The following is a 15,829-nucleotide window of genomic DNA, read 5'->3' on the forward strand; positions in this document are numbered from 1 at the left end:
TAAGAATTTGTCCATTTCTTCCAGGTTGTCGATTTTGTTGGCATAGAGTTGCTTGTAGTAGTCTCTTAGGATGCTTTGTATTTCTGTGGTGTCTGTTGTAACTTCTCCTTTTTCATTTCTAATTTTTTTGATTTGAGTCCTTCCCCTCTTTTTCTTGATGAGTCTGGCTAATGGTTTATCAATTTTGTTTATCTTCTCAAAGAACCAGCTTTTAGTTTTATTGATCTTTGCTATTGTTTTCTTTGTTTCTATTTCATTTATTTCTGCTCGGATCTTTATGACTTCTTTCCTCTGCTAACTTTGGTTTTTTGGTTTTTTTTTTTTTAATTTATTTATTTATTTATTTTTGGCTGCATTGGGTCTTCATTGCTGTGCATGGGCTTTCTCTAGTTTCAGTGAGCAGGGGCTACTCTTTGTGGTGGTGCGATGACTTCTCATTGCAGTGGCTTCTCATGTTGTGTAGCATGGGCTCTAGACACGCAGGCTTCAGTAGTTGTGGCTCACAGGGTCAGTAATTGTGGCACACGGGCTTAATTGCTCCGTGGCATGTGGGATCTTCCCGGACCAGGGCTTGAACCTATGTCCCCTGCATTGGCAGGTGGATTCTTAACCACTGTGCCACCAGGGAAGTCCCTAACTTTGGGTTTTGTTTGTTCTTCTTTCTCTAGTTCCTTTAGGTGTAAGGTTAGATTGTTTATTTGAGATTTTTCTTGTTTCTTGAGGTAGGCTTGTATAGCCATAAACATCCCTCTTAGAACTGCTTTTGCTGCATCCCATAGGTTTTGGATTGTCGTGTTTTCATTGTCATTTGTCTCTAGGTATTTTTTGATTTCCTCTTTGATTTCTTTAGTGATCTCTTGGTTGTTTAATAACATATTGTTTAGCCTCCATGTGTTTGTGTTTTTTAGGCTTTTTGTCCCTATAATTGATTTCTAATCTCATAGCATTGTGGTCAGAAGAGATGTTTGATATGATTTCAGTTTTCTTAAATTTACTGAGGCTTGATTTGTGACCCAAGATGTGATCTATCCTGGAGAATGTTCCGTGCGCCCTTGAGGAGAAAGTGTAATCTGCTGTTTTCGGATGGAATGTCTTATAAATATCAATTAAATCTATCTGGTCTGTTGTGTCATTTAAAGCTTCTGTTTCCTTATTTATTTTCATTTTGGATGATCTGTCCATTGGTGTAAGTGAGGTGTTAAAAGTCCCCCACTGTTATTGTGTTACTGTCTATTTCCTCTTTTATAGCTGTTAGTAGTTGCCTTATGTATCGAGGTGCTCCTATGTTGGGTGCATATATATTTATAATTGTTATATCTTCTTCTTGGATTGATCCCTTGATCATTATGTAGTGTCCTTCCTTGTCTCTTGTAACATTCTTTATTTTAAAGTCTATTTTATCAGATATGAGTATTGCTACTCCAGCTTTCTTTTGATTTCCATTTGCTTGGAATATCTTTTTCCATCCCCTCACTTTCAGTCTGTATGTGTCCCTAGGTCTGAAATGGGTCTCTTGTAGACAGCATATATATGGGTCTTGTTTTTGTATCCATTCAGCGAGCCTGTGTCTTTTGGTTGGAGCATTTAATCCATTCACGTTTAAGGTAATTATCGATATGTATGTTCCCATGATGATTTTCTTAATTGTTCTGGGTTTGTTTTTGTAGGTCCTTTTCTTCTCTTGTGTTTCCCACTTAAGATCCTTTAGCATTTGTTGTAGAGCTGGTTTGGTGGTGCTGAATTCTTTTAGATTTTGCTTGCCTGTAAAGCTTTTGATTTCTCCATCGAATCTGAATGAGATCCTTGCTGGATAGAGTAATCTTGATTGTAGGTTCTTCCCTTTCACCACTTTAAGTATATCATGCCACTCCCTTCTGGCTTGTAGAGTTTCTGCTAAGAAATCAGCTGTTAACCTTATGGGAGTTCCCTGGTATGTTATTTTTCGTTTTTCCCTTGCTGCTTTCAGTAATTTTTCTTTGCCTTTAATTTTTGCCAGTTTGATTACTATGTGTCTCGGCGTGTTTCTCCTTGGGGTTATCCTGTATGGGACTCGCTGTGCTTCCTGGACTTGGGTGGCTATTTCCTTTCCCATGTTAGGGAAGTTTTCCACTATAATGTCTTCAGATATTTTCTCGGGTCCTTTCTCTCTTCTCCTTCTGGGTCCCTTGTAAAGCGAATGTTGTTGCGTTTAATGTTGTCCCAGAGGTCTCTTAGGCTGTCTTCATTTCTTTTCATTCTTTTTTCTTTATTCTGTTCCGGAGCAGTGAATTCCACCATCTGTCTTCCAGGTCACTTACGTGTTCTTCTGCCTCCGTTATTCTGCTATTGATTCCTTCTAGTGCAGTTTTCATTTCATTTATTTTATTATTCTTCTCTGTTTGTTTGTTCTTTAATTTTTCTCGGTCTTTGTAAAACATTTCTTGCATCTTCATGATCTTTGCCTCCATTCTTTTTCTGAGGTCCTGGATCATCTTCACTATCATTATTCTGAATTCTTTTTCTGGAAGGTTGCCTATCTCCACTTCATTTTAGTTGTTTTTCTGGGGTTTTATCTTGTTCCTTCATCTGGTACATAGCCCTCTGCCTTTTCATCTTGTCTGTCTTTCTGTGAATGTGGTTTTTGATCCACAGGCTGCAGGATTGTAGTTCTTCTCGCTTCTGCTGTTTGTAAGCAGTACTTTGCAGGAGAATGGTAAATTTCTGTTTTATGTTAATTCATATACTGTTCTGACCATATCTAGGAGTAGGTACTGAATAAAATGCAAAGGTTCTAAAAATCTAGTTTTTTGTTGTGTTTTTAAAGAGGAACCACATATGTCCAGTCCACAAATGGCTTAACTCAGATTTTAAAAGGACATATTGGAACTTTATATCAGTGTTATTACTACTATTCTTGTCATCTTCCATTTTTTCCCCCTTTCTGCTTAGTGTGCAACTCATCCTATGTTCAGCAGGTCCTAATTGATATTAATGTACATTGAAGTTGGGATAAAGGATGTTGAGTAAAGTCAGCAATAAGAGTTTTTTGACTTAATGATGACTCTTGAGGAATACATTAAGTTTAAAACCATTATGTTTTAACTTTTTGTTCTGTACAGTGTTAACAATGCTGTTACTTTGGATATTTTTTTTTTTTTACTGTTGATACCCACAGATTGGAGCTGTTTGCTGAGTCGTCGAAACTTGCAGTCTCTAAGTAAAAGGCTGAAAGACATGTGTAGAATGTGTGGTATATCTGCTGCAGACTCTCCCAGCATTCTCAGTGCTTGCTTGGTAGCAATGGAACCCCAAGGCTCTTTTGTTATTATGCCAGGTTAGCTATCTTTAGTTTATATCAGATTTAATTCTTTATGCACTTAAGTTTCTACATATTTTGTGAAATCGATTTTTCATTTATTAAAAGAAAAAATACCTTTCATTTTCTTTCCAGATTCTGTGTCAACTGGTTCTGTATTTGGAAGAAGCACCACTCTAAACATGCAGACGTCTCAGCTTAACACCCCACAGGATACATCATGTACTCATATACTTGTGTTTCCTACTTCTGCTTCTGTGCAAGTAGCTTCAGCTACTTATACCACTGAAAATTTGGACTTAGCTTTCAATCCCAACAATGGTAGGTGGATTGTTCTGTACAGGTTTGCAAATATAAAATAAATCTGGATGATTGTGGCTGATTATAGGCTGGATAATACCTCCCAAAACATCTGTGTCCTGTGAATGTTCCTGAAACCTGTGAATGTTACCTTATATACCCTCTCCCCCACCCAAAAAAAGACTTGCAGATCTGATTAAATTAAGGATCCTAAGATGGAGAGATTACCCTGGCTTATGCAGGTGGGCCCAAAATGCAATCTTATAGATTCTTATAAGAGGGAGATAGAGAGGAATTTGACTGTACACAAAAGAGGAGAAGGGCATATGGTGGAAACAGAGGAAAGCAAAGTCAGAGAGAAATGACTATGCCACTGACCTTGAAGATGGATCCAGATGCTGGAAAAGACAAGGAAACGGATTTTCCCCTGGAGCCTCAGGGGAGAACATAGCCCTGCCAGTACCTTCATTTTGGCCTAATGACTAACACTTTGATTTGAACCCAATAAAACTGATTTTGGACTTCTCGCCCCCAGAACTGTAAGAGAATAATGTATGTTGTTTCACGTCGACGAGTTTGTGGTAATTTGGTGAGGTGCAATAGGAAACTAATACAACCGTTCTTCTACCTTATTGATATCAGAACTAGTGCTATGAATTATCCCATAAATGTTTACTTATTTTAAAAGCCAACATGGATTATAAAATATTTGTACAGGTTTATGTATGTGCTGTTGAGTTACCTGTACATGAACTTTGCAGGTCATTTTATATTGTATTTTGATTTGCCAGAATAATATAGTAATTTGTAAGTTTTCTAGATGAACCTATTGATTGCATTTTAGTAGAAGAGAAAATAAGTGATATTCCATTGTTGCTCTGAGTGGTTACCTTAGAAAATGGCATATCTCTAAAATCACAAGTATGGGTATTAATTATTCTACTCTTTTAGTGTGTTATACAGTAACTTGAATATTTTAATAGTAAAGAATTTAGGAATTAGTCATGAATAGTCTCATTTTAAATATGTTTTCATTCCCAGCATTTGTATTAGTTTCCTGTTGCTATTTGTAACAAATTACCACATGTTGTTTTAGTGGCTTAAAACAACACACATTTACTATCTTACAGTTCTCGAAGTCAGAAGTCGAAACTCAGTCTTACTGGGCTATAAAGTCAAGGTGTCTGCAGGGTTGGTTCTTTCTAGAGGCTGTAAGGGAGAATCTGTTTGCTTGCCTTTGCCAGCTTCTAGAGACCACCTACATCTCTTTCTCATGGCCCCTTTTTCCATCTTCAATGCCAGCAGTTTAGTATGGTCACATCTTCACTGACTCTTAATGGTACTGCCTGCCTCTTATTAGGACCCTTGTGATTACATTGGACCCACCTGGATAATCCAGAATAATCTCCCCATCTCAAGATCTTTAGCTTGATCACATCTGCAAAGTTCTTTATGGTAACATATTCACAGATTCCTGGGATTAGGATTTGGACATCTTTGGGGGGTCGTTATTCAGACTACCACATGCTTATTTATGCATAGTTGATTATTTGGCTCCTAGCACAATAGTTGGCACATAGTAGACATTCGGTAGATGTTGATTAAATTAACTCATTTTGTTTAAAATCCATTAACTCTCTCCTGTAAATGACCATAGGATATGAAAAATGGAGTATTTAATTTTTTTCTTCTTCCTGTATAGATGGAGCAGATGGAATGGGTATCTTTGATTTGTTAGACACAGGAGATGATCTTGACCCTGATATCATTAATATCCTTCCTGCATCTCCAACGGGATCTCCTGTTCATTCTCCAGGATCTCATTACCCCCATGGAGGTGATGCTGGCAAGGTAACCTTGTTATAAAAGTTCAGTTTATCTAAATGTCATTCATTAACTTAGTAACAGATTATATCAATGAAACAGAACACTTTTTTCCTTGAAAATTAGCAAGAACATTACAGCAGTGCATTCATGTACTTCTACCTTAGAGACATCAGTATGTTGAGTTGTACGTTAAGAGAGTATCTTAAGGTTCTGCTTTCTTGGATTTTGTATTTTCTAGACTACTTGGCATTAATCCTTCTTCTATATTAATAGTTTTCCTGCTATTTCACCATAGCAGGATATAGGATTGTATTATCTGAGAATCAGTATATTACTCTAAGAGCTGCCATTCGTATCAGGGCTGTGACAAGGAACATAAAGGAAATAATTTTCTAATAAGAACAGAAAAAACACTGACCCTCGTGTGCCCCCCCCTTATTTTTAGCAGCTATGGAAGCAGGCTGTCTTGTCATCCTATTTGAACTCAAAACTAATTGGGCTTCATTTGAATAACATTATTTTAATGAAATTATATAGAGTGGTTATTTGATTATTGTACATAAGTTTAAAATAAAAAAGCATCTTTGTCCAACTTTACCTTGCATCCTTTCCTCCTTTTTCTTTTTTAACTGGAAAGAAATGAGATTACGGAAAAAAGAAAAAATATATAAGGAAAAGCACCAATAATCATACCTCTTTACTAAAATCAGTTTTACCTCTCTTTTGGCTGCTCTGTGCAGCTTGCGAGATCTTAGTTCCCAGACCAGGATTGAACCCGCGCCCTCGTCAGTGAAAGTGCGGGGTCCTAATCACTGGACCTCCAGGGAATTCCCAGAAACCATTTTTGCTTTTGGCAAATTACCTTCCTTTCACATGTTGCAGCTTTCAAAAAGTATAAGCAGCTTTTTATATTTTTTATTTTTGGCCGCTCAGCTTGCGGGATCTTAGTTCCCTAACCAGGGATCGAACACGTGTACCCCTGCAGTGGAAGCATGGAGTCCTAACCACTGGACCGCCAGGGAGTTCCCTTAGCAGCTTTTTAATGTTACATAGTTGCTTTACCATAATTTGTTATATCATTCCCCAAACGTTGGACATTTAAGTCTTATTTTTTTCTGTTTTAGGTAATAATTGCAATGAGCATTTCCATGTATATCGTTTTTCTTCTTTTTATGTTTCCTTAAAATAAATACCAAAGAATACATTGACTAATCTAAAGGATATGAGCATCACTTAATAGTTGTCACTTCATGTTGCCATATTTCTTTCCAAAACACTATTAACTGCATTTTATAGAGAGTGCTAGATAAGCAAAGCTAAATTTAATCCACCTTTTGGATTGGGGTGTGATGGTCAGGAATTAGTTGAGGGCATATTAGGAAATAAGAAAGTTCATTGAATATTTTGTATTTTTCAGTCAGATGCAAAGGTTTATATACACACACACTGAACACGGGCTTGACATAATAATACAAACTTGTTAAATAGTTGGTATATTCATTTCCTCATGCAACTCTTAAAACTCAATATTTAATGCGAATTATGATACATAGCAATTGACTTTCTAAAATATCCTTCAGTATTTTTTAAATTGAAGTAATAAAATAATGAGACTGATTGCCATAAACCATTCTGTATTTATAGCTAGTGCTAGCTCTATCAAATGAACTAACACAGTTTTAATTTTGTCTTTTTAAGGGTCAGGGTACTGATCGGCTACTTTCAACAGAATCTCATGATGAAGTAACTAATATTCTTCAGCAGCCATTGGCCCTTGGTTACTTTGTATCAACTGCCAAAGCGGGTCCGTTACCTGACTGGTTCTGGTCAGCATGTCCTCAAGCACAATATCAGTGTCCCCTTTTTCTTAAGGTATTGCTTTTTTTTTTTTTTTTTTTTTTTTGCCAATTCCTAAGTAATGCTAATTGACAGCTTAAGTCCTAAGAAACATAGAAGTGGCTTTTTGAACTCTTGTAGCTTTCGTCTGAGGTCTTAAACGCATTGCCATGTATGACTCTATAGACAAGATTACAGAGAGAATTATGAATCTAATTATGAAACAACTGTAATTCTTAAATTCATATTAAGTTTAAACCTTTAAATAACTTTAAATCAAATTTCTGGGACCCTTACTCTTAGTTATTTTCAGCTGCACGTATAGACGTTTAGAGCTGGGAGAAACCTTATATTACCCTTAATCTAACTTCTTCATTTTCTCGGTGAGCATATTAAAAGTTCAGGAAAACTCATTTGTCCAGGGCTTCCCTGGTGGCGCAGTGGTTGAGAGTCCGCCTGCCGATGCAGGGGACGCGGGTTCGTGCCCCGGTCCGGGAGGATCCCACATGCCGCGGAGCGGCTGGGCCCGTGAGCCATGGCCGCTGGGCCTGCGCGTCCGGAGCCTGTGCTCCGCAACGGGAGAGGCCACAACAGTGAGAGGCCCGCGTACCGCAAAAAACAAACAAACAAACAAAAACTGTTGAGTGGTTTTCAAGTAATGAGGTTCTCAGACCCACAGTGACTTATTTTATCGAAACAAATTCATTAGCAAGTGATATAACAAGGTTGAGATAAATCATAAAATGGTAAAACGAGACGTGAAAGCCCTATTTAGAGTTTGTTCCTGCTGCTACTACTACTATTCCAAAATAACAAATTTAGATCTGATTTCATTTATATAAACCCACCAGAAGTTGACTGATTTAGTCCATAAATCATGCTAATTTAACTACTTGCCAGCTGATTTTTATTTGTAGGGTAAAAATTGAATAGTATGCTTTAGTATTTTAGGGTTATATTTTAGTGGGTTCTTGAACCAGTAGGCTTGTTGCTGTCTCTTAAGCCTGTTGCTATTAAATCTTGGTTCCCTTGGCTCACATACCATTGAGTCAGTGACATTTGTGATTAAGCAATGAATTGCTGTGGCACATTCATGAAGAATACGAGAGCTGTTGATCTGAATTGACTATTAGTGAGGTAATATAATTAGAGAGTGTCGGCCAAGGTAATAGTTTTAGCATATGACTTTTCTTCCCCTTCCAGTCTATTCTTTGTGCAGTGGTCTACACAGATCTCATTACAAGAACATATACCCGAGGGGGTTTCTGCATCATAATAATCCTTGGAGTTTCTACAAAACAAAGTGTTCTTTGGTCCTTTCGGAAGTGCTTTCTGCCCCCACCCCCCTTTTGTTGTTAGAATACACATTAAAAGCTCTGAAAAACAGCAGCAAATAACATTGTTTACCTACCATTTCCCAAACTTACTTTAATACACAGGAAAAGGGTTGTGTAACACCTATTAATAGTGTTTCACAGAACATATTTTTAAGAAACAGCACTTCACAAAAAGTCCAAGGGACTATCCAGATTCTTTTCTACTCAGTATTTGCAGACAGCATAGTGTAAAGTGGGCATTCACCCTCAGATACAGTGTAACAAGATTAGGACTTCTGGTCTGAATTATCAGGTAAGGCATAACTTACCATAATTTTGTTCACCTTTTGTTTTCATACATCCCATTTTATTTCTGTATCATAGGCAAATAAAACCATCTGGTATGTTTCTCTTGGCTTGGGGAAAAAATAGGTTGTTACCTAGATGATTAAAAAATCTTTTTATCCTTGAAATTAGAGACTGGTACTAATTACATTCATTTATTTGTAGTGACCTGCCACATGAGAGACTTCTTATAACTCAAATCAAGAGTTTATGGGTAGTTGAAACATAGTTTTGGTTATATGTCTGAATATACAACAAGATTTTATACATATATTACAATTGTAGAGGAGAGAACACCTAAATATAAAATAATACCTTTTGTAGTATACAGAATGAGACCTGTCAAGAGTTTCTACAAGGACTTCCCTGGTGGTCCAGTGGTTAGGACTGTGCACTTCCACTGCAGGGGGCTCGGGTTTGATCCTTGGTCGAGGAACTGAAATGTGAAATGAGTACCACATTCCTTTCTTTCACCCTTCATTGCCATACCTAAATGGGTGTGCCAGTTGTTATTAAGCCTCCATTATGAAATTGAGTGGGCAAAAGAATGCATCTGTGCTCACAATTCCACCAGAGGTAGCTCTGCTTAAGATTTATCACTTTAGGGGCTTCCCTGGTGGTGCAGTGGTTGAGAGTCCGCCTGCCGATGCAGGGGACACGGGTTCGTGCCCCGGTCCGGGAGGATCCCACATGCCCCGGAGCGGCTGGGCCCGTCCGTGAGCCATGGCCGCTGAGCCTGCACGTCCAGAGCCTGTGCTCCGCAATGGGAGAGGCCACAACAGTGAGAGGCCCGCGTACCGCAAAAAAAGAAAAAAAAAGAAAAGATTTATCACTTTACAAGTAAAATATTTGCATATGCTTACTTCTATTACTTTTTTCAGTGCTAGACCTAGGTTAATTTGCATAGTCTGTGTAACCTAGAGACTGTACTCAGGTTTATCAATTTTGTGCTTTCTTAAACATTTACTTTACACATCTAGGCAGGTTACACTTAGCAAATAATTGGAGATCCTTTTTTCAGGATTATTATGCTATCTCAAGCAATAAAGCTGAAAAAGTTTTAAGTATGCGCTTAAAAATTACTTACGTAATGAATTAAGGAAGACGATCAAACATGTTTATAGTGGCCCCCATTCATTACAGAGATGTAAAATGTATTTCATCAAGGAAGAGACCTTGCGAGAATAAGGTAAAACCAACAGGTTTTTTCCGTTTGGCTGACTGATTACCTGTTATTTTTTAGGCCTCTTTGCACCTCCACGTGCCTTCAGTGCAATCTGACGAGCTGCTTCACAGTAAACACTCCCACCCACTTGACTCAAATCAGACTTCAGATGTCCTCAGGTACAGCTCTTTTTACCATTAAGAGTTCTCCATAACAACTTTGCAAGAATACAGTGTTGATCCTTATGTATTTTTCTCATTTTTGGTGGTAGTTTACAGTTGTGCACCTTGGATTGCTAGATGAATTATATATCATTCAGAGTGAGTGCTTTTCTTTCTAACACGTGTAATCTACTTTTGAGAACAATTTTAATGAAAATCAGTTTTCTTTAGTCTCCTCAAGACTCTCTATTTCATACCTTCCACTTTTTTCTTTACATTGACTTTGAATCTTAGATGCCATCATTGGAAATTGCTTCCAGAATTTAAAGCGCAAGTAAATACATGACTTATATAGTTTACTTGCTTTTCAGGTTTGTTTTGGAACAGTACAATGCACTCTCCTGGCTAACCTGTGACCCTGCAATCCAGGACAGACGCTCATGTCTCCCAATTCATTTTGTGGTGCTGAATCAGTTATATAACTTTATCATGAATATGCTGTGATCTTCATTTGATGGAACTGTGCAAGAAAAGAACAAGGGAAAAAGATACTTCGCTGCAAGATTAAGTTACAATTACACTCTCAGTGAAAGTCATTTGTGATGGGGTCTAATTCTTATTACTTCAACAAATATTGTTTCGACTTGGGGGTATGGGCGATAACCCTGTTATTTTTCATTGACTATACTGAACTCTTTAGGATGATGACTGATCATACAAAGCGTATTATAACATTTTCGTAGCAAAATTAACCTTTTTTTTTCCAGTCACAGTATTTGTGAAAAGTAATGAGCCATAGTACCCAGTCATGTTAAATGAATATTAAAAGCATGGAGAAGGAAACATGAGGAACAATGAATTTCAACATATGGCTTCAGAACATCAAGATGTTCTTGTATTGGATTATAGTATCTAGTATTCAAAATGCCTGCATCTCTTATTTATTGTAAGTTTTTAAATGTATAAATTGTCTTATATTTCTTAACCTCTTTTATAAAAATTTTCCTAGAAGGTTTATACTGCCTTCTTGCTTTAAAGCAATTGGTCTAAAATATATGTAATCGTCTTAATTAAAAAGTTGCAGTAGGGTTGCTTTTAGAGTATTATTTTTTTGTAAGGGGGTGGGTGGGACAGTAAATTTGTATTGTCTTGATGTACAGTTTAATGGGGATAGAGGGGGAATAATGTCCATACCATTGTGTGTGGAGGATTTACAGCTAAGCTGTAGTTGCAGAGTACATGTACAGTAATGAAGTTCACTGTGTTTATAAATTGAAAAGGTACCAGGTCTTACAACATTTTATATATCAGTCACACTTTACAGAATAACATGATGGCAATATACAAGTGATATTGTTAGGTGGTTTAACTTAGAATAAAATGAGAATTCTTCAGTTATATTTTGTACTATGGTTTAGGGCTATGACTAATATTTCAGGCCATTTCCAGTGAAAGAAACTTAGTTTTACAAGAAAAACATTTGCTACTGAATGCTTAAACTAATTTTGGTGTTTAATGTTACATGCTTACATTTTTTGTTGTTGTTTTAACAGTGGCACATCTAGGCATGGGAATATTATTACTTATGAAAATTATCTTCAGGATCTGCTATAAGGTTGAAATTTAGCCCAGCTCTAGGCATTTTACAAATTATTTTAAGAGCAGTCACTCTTGATTGACTTCTTTTTTTTTTTTAATTAAAGATTGGGAATGTGTGTGAGAGTATGCATATGTATGGATGTGTGAGTGCAATCAAACTGTGGTGTAAATAGATCCTCAGTGAATTCTGGTATTCAGACTATTCCACTAGTTAAAGAACCATTTTCTAAACTTAACCTGTTTCCTTTTGCCTTTTTATTTATTTAATTTTCTTGGTTTGGAGATGGCAGTCCCAAACACCAGAGTCTGTACTTTTCTGTAACACAGCTCAGATTAAGGCAGGACATATGCCAAGGAGGTTCTCACCTCCCTAAAGAAGGGACTTGAATTTTAGGGACTTTAATTCACCCCTTCCTTCAATACAGCTTTCCCTCTTCTTGTTTGCACATGCCAAGATAACTGCTTCTATGCAGGCTTTATCCCCTTAAAAAATCCTTTCTACAGTGCTGCTCACAAGAGAGTCCAAGTTAGCCTCCTACCTGTGTCGCTGACTTGAATTCACAGTCGCCAAGTCTACCTGTCTTTCTTGGAAGCAGTCTAGCTAAATTTTGAATTTGTATGTTCACTGATTCTCTACAAGGACAAAATTGATTGTATTTACAAAACTGTAATTTGGTATGTTTTGTTGTTTTTTGGTTGGCTTTTGTTTGTTTTTTTAACTGAAACTTGTTTTGTAAATACTATATGCTTAGCTTAAATATCACTTTCTTATGAACAATGTAATTTCTTCAAATTATATATATTGAAACATTAGCAAGTCTTGTTTTTCCTATAGAAAAAAACAATTGGTGACAGAGGTTTTTGATCATTTCTTCAGAATAATTACAATGCAATCCCAATGGTCAGCATATTTTGAAGTTAAAATTTAAAGATCACATCTCTGCATTTGTTCTTAAATTATGCTAACACACTACAGATTATGTTGGCATGTTTTGTTCTGTACTTTAAAAAAAAAACTTGTCTGAGATTTGAGGGGAAAGATGCTTATTTGGAATTTCTATTAAAACAGTATCCTTTTTTATATATTTTATTAACTCAATAGTGACTCTTACAAATAAAAGCTGTATTCTCAATTGTTTAAATCACTAGCCTATAGTAGGCTAAATCACCACACCTCAGTTTGAAAACAAATTTTTAAAAAATTATTCCCTGATAGTTTCTTTTATATGGAGCCATAAGGAAGGAACCCATTATACAATTCCTTTTTATCTGGGAATCAGGGAATAGTTCCCAAATATACAGGATTTACTGACAAGATTTTTTTTTCTGCCCTTCATATATAAATTCACACTCAAATAGAAAATTATTAAATAGCCATTAGAAAAGGTCAGGAGATTTGGTTCAGGAAAAAAAAATAAAGCCTTTCATGCAGGATGATGGATCTGACTACTAATGTACTGTCACAGACAAGTATGGGTAGTTTTGTTTCGGTTAAATAGGTAAGCAAAGTAATATACTTTATACCAGTTGATCACCAACACCTTGACTTCTTTGTTACAGTGCTAATGTCTGTTTTTTGTGCAGTTATCCATTACAAAGCAGGGTGGGAGTTGAATATTTTGGCATTTTAAAAGATTAGTTATATAATGTCTGCTTCCAGCCAGTGAGAAACATCTAGCCATACCTTTCTTATGCAAGCCATTCAGTTATCAGGACTGTGAATTAACACTGTATGAATAAATTTCTGTACACCTTATTGTTTGGCCAGAAGGCCACCAAGTGTACTTATATGTAATCCTTAAATTTTAAAGTAGCTGTAATTTTTAAATCTTTCTAACTTTTCTTAAACCACTAAAATTAAGCTCTTACTACTTAGTCAACTATCCTCAGCTGTATTCGTACTCAATTGTCAGTATGGCACAGATTACTGTATTAAAATCTTCTCTTTTCGTCTTCATATTTACCTTCTGAGGTAATTTTTTAACTTACTGTGTTACTACAAAGATTTGCAGATCTTTAATCAAGCACTATGTTAATACTGTAATATCAAAGTACTATGTTGCATTATTTAAAATGTTCAAATTATTACATTAAAAGGAAGTTTTTAAATGCTGTTGCATCATATAATTTGCTATTCATCCACTATGACATCGCATATCAGTCTGTTAATACATTTAATGTTGCATGAGTGATGTTTTGGTCTGGGTTTCATCTTAAGAGTTTAGTTTGTCTAAATTAAGGAAAAATGTTTTTGACATACATTTTTTTTGTTTCCCCCCACCCCTCAAAAAAATCTGCTAGAAATCTTGACTTTTCGATTTTCCTTGGTGTTTTAATGGGCCCAGAACTGTGTTTAAATTTTTATGTATATGTTTTCTTTTTTGTGGAGTATTAATTTAAAAACTGGATTTGGGACCTAAAATACTCCTCAGGTTGATGTATTCATGAAGTTTTAAAATAGCTTTAGTTTTCAAAGTAAACTGGATTTGTGGACCTTAAAGTTACTGAGTTTAAACTACAAAATGTAATGTCATTACTGGACATGTCCGCATCAACTCTCTCAAAATAGCTTGGTCACTTTATGAAGGGGCGTTTTAAAGTTGTTTAGCAGTGAGATTTAATATGGTCCAATTGCTTTTTTTTTTTCTTTAACGCAACAAAAAAAGAAGAAGGAACAAACACTATTGCTGCCGAATGCCATAACACTGAGTTGTACAAATTGTGATTGAGGAAATGAAAAGGTTTATACTTTTTAAAAAAAACAAAAACAAAAAAAAACTTCAAATGGAATAAATTATTCATGAAGCCTTCATTGTGGTGTCTCATTCTGTTGAAAATATTTCTGTCTTAAATTTGTGTAAAAAGTAGTAGTATTTTTATGTCACTTACAAATGAAAAGGGACAACCTAAAAACTGACGAATGGAGTTTCAACTTCTTCGTCTGAAGTATTTTATTTCTTTAAAGATTTTAATCATACCTCGGTGTATAATATACAGGAAAATTGTATATGTACCTACGTATTAATTCCTTTTAGGCTGATCGGTTTGATATCAGTTTTCTAGTCTAAACAAGTTACCTTCAAATATTTAAAGCTTAGTTCTGTCCTATTTTTTAAAATCACACAGATGTTTTTGAAACATAAGAAAAGTGGGTGTTTTTTTGTTTTGTTTTGTTGCACCGCACGGCTTGGGGAATCTTAGTTCCCGGACCAGGGATTGAACCTGGGATTTTGGCAGTGAAAGCACGGAGTCCTGACCACTGGACTGCCAGGGAACTCCCAGAAAAGTGTTGTTCACATATGAACAACCCACTGAAAATAGCTCTGCGCATTTTTTATAAGCTGCTGTTTAAAATATTTTTGTCCAAACTTAAGCTGAGTAAGGACAGATACCAAAATCGTTGTGGACATTTTAAAATCGTTTCTGACAGGGAAGTAAAAACAAAGAATCCTGTATGTTGTTGGAACTTTTATTTAAAATTTTTTTGTCTTATGGTTTATGTTACCTCTGATTTTTTTTTCTTTTAAAACAGTTTAACTTTATGTATAACTAAAAATAACTGCAGGGACTTCCATGGTGGTCCAGTGGTTAAGACTCCATGCTCCCAATGCAGGGGGCCCGGGTTCAATCCCTGGTCAGGGAACTAGATCCTGCATGCTGCAACTAAAAAAAATAGATCCCATGTGCAGCAACTAAGACCCGGTGCAGCCAAATAAATAAATAATTTAAAATAAATAACTGCAAATCAAGCTTTTGGTGGGGAGGGGTACTCACTTGTTGCCCAACTACATACACCCTTTCTTTACTGTTTGTGGTTTTAAGTATTGAAAACCAATCTCTGAAAAATCCTATTTTGAGTGGCTTACTGAAGGAAATGATATTTTTTTTTCAATATTTGTTAAGAATTCAAGCTGCTTAGAGACAGGCATGTTCCCTACCTTAGGCAAATATACTTTTTACATTGTGACCCACTGTGCTACATCAT

At 36.1% G+C, this 15,829-nt stretch overlaps 1 protein-coding gene across 1 annotated transcript in view; it reads left to right on the forward strand.

The window, feature by feature from the left end:
* MED13 (mediator complex subunit 13) overlaps positions 1 to 14,659 on the forward strand; it is a 94,146-nt gene extending 79,487 nt beyond the window's left edge. Inside the window, exons 25-30 of the mRNA XM_081218309.1 lie at positions 3,155 to 3,313; positions 3,431 to 3,616; positions 5,298 to 5,446; positions 7,121 to 7,294; positions 10,163 to 10,263; positions 10,617 to 14,659. Of these exons, the coding sequence (XP_081074435.1) occupies positions 3,155 to 3,313; positions 3,431 to 3,616; positions 5,298 to 5,446; positions 7,121 to 7,294; positions 10,163 to 10,263; positions 10,617 to 10,749 (902 nt within the window). The 3' untranslated portion in view covers positions 10,750 to 14,659. The remainder of the gene's footprint in view (positions 1 to 3,154; positions 3,314 to 3,430; positions 3,617 to 5,297; positions 5,447 to 7,120; positions 7,295 to 10,162; positions 10,264 to 10,616) is intronic.
* Positions 14,660 to 15,829: the final 1,170 nt, after the last annotated feature.

This window comes from Mesoplodon bidens (genome assembly GCF_964165515.1).
Source record: "Mesoplodon bidens genome assembly, chromosome: 19".
NCBI lineage: Eukaryota > Metazoa > Chordata > Mammalia > Artiodactyla > Ziphiidae > Mesoplodon > Mesoplodon bidens.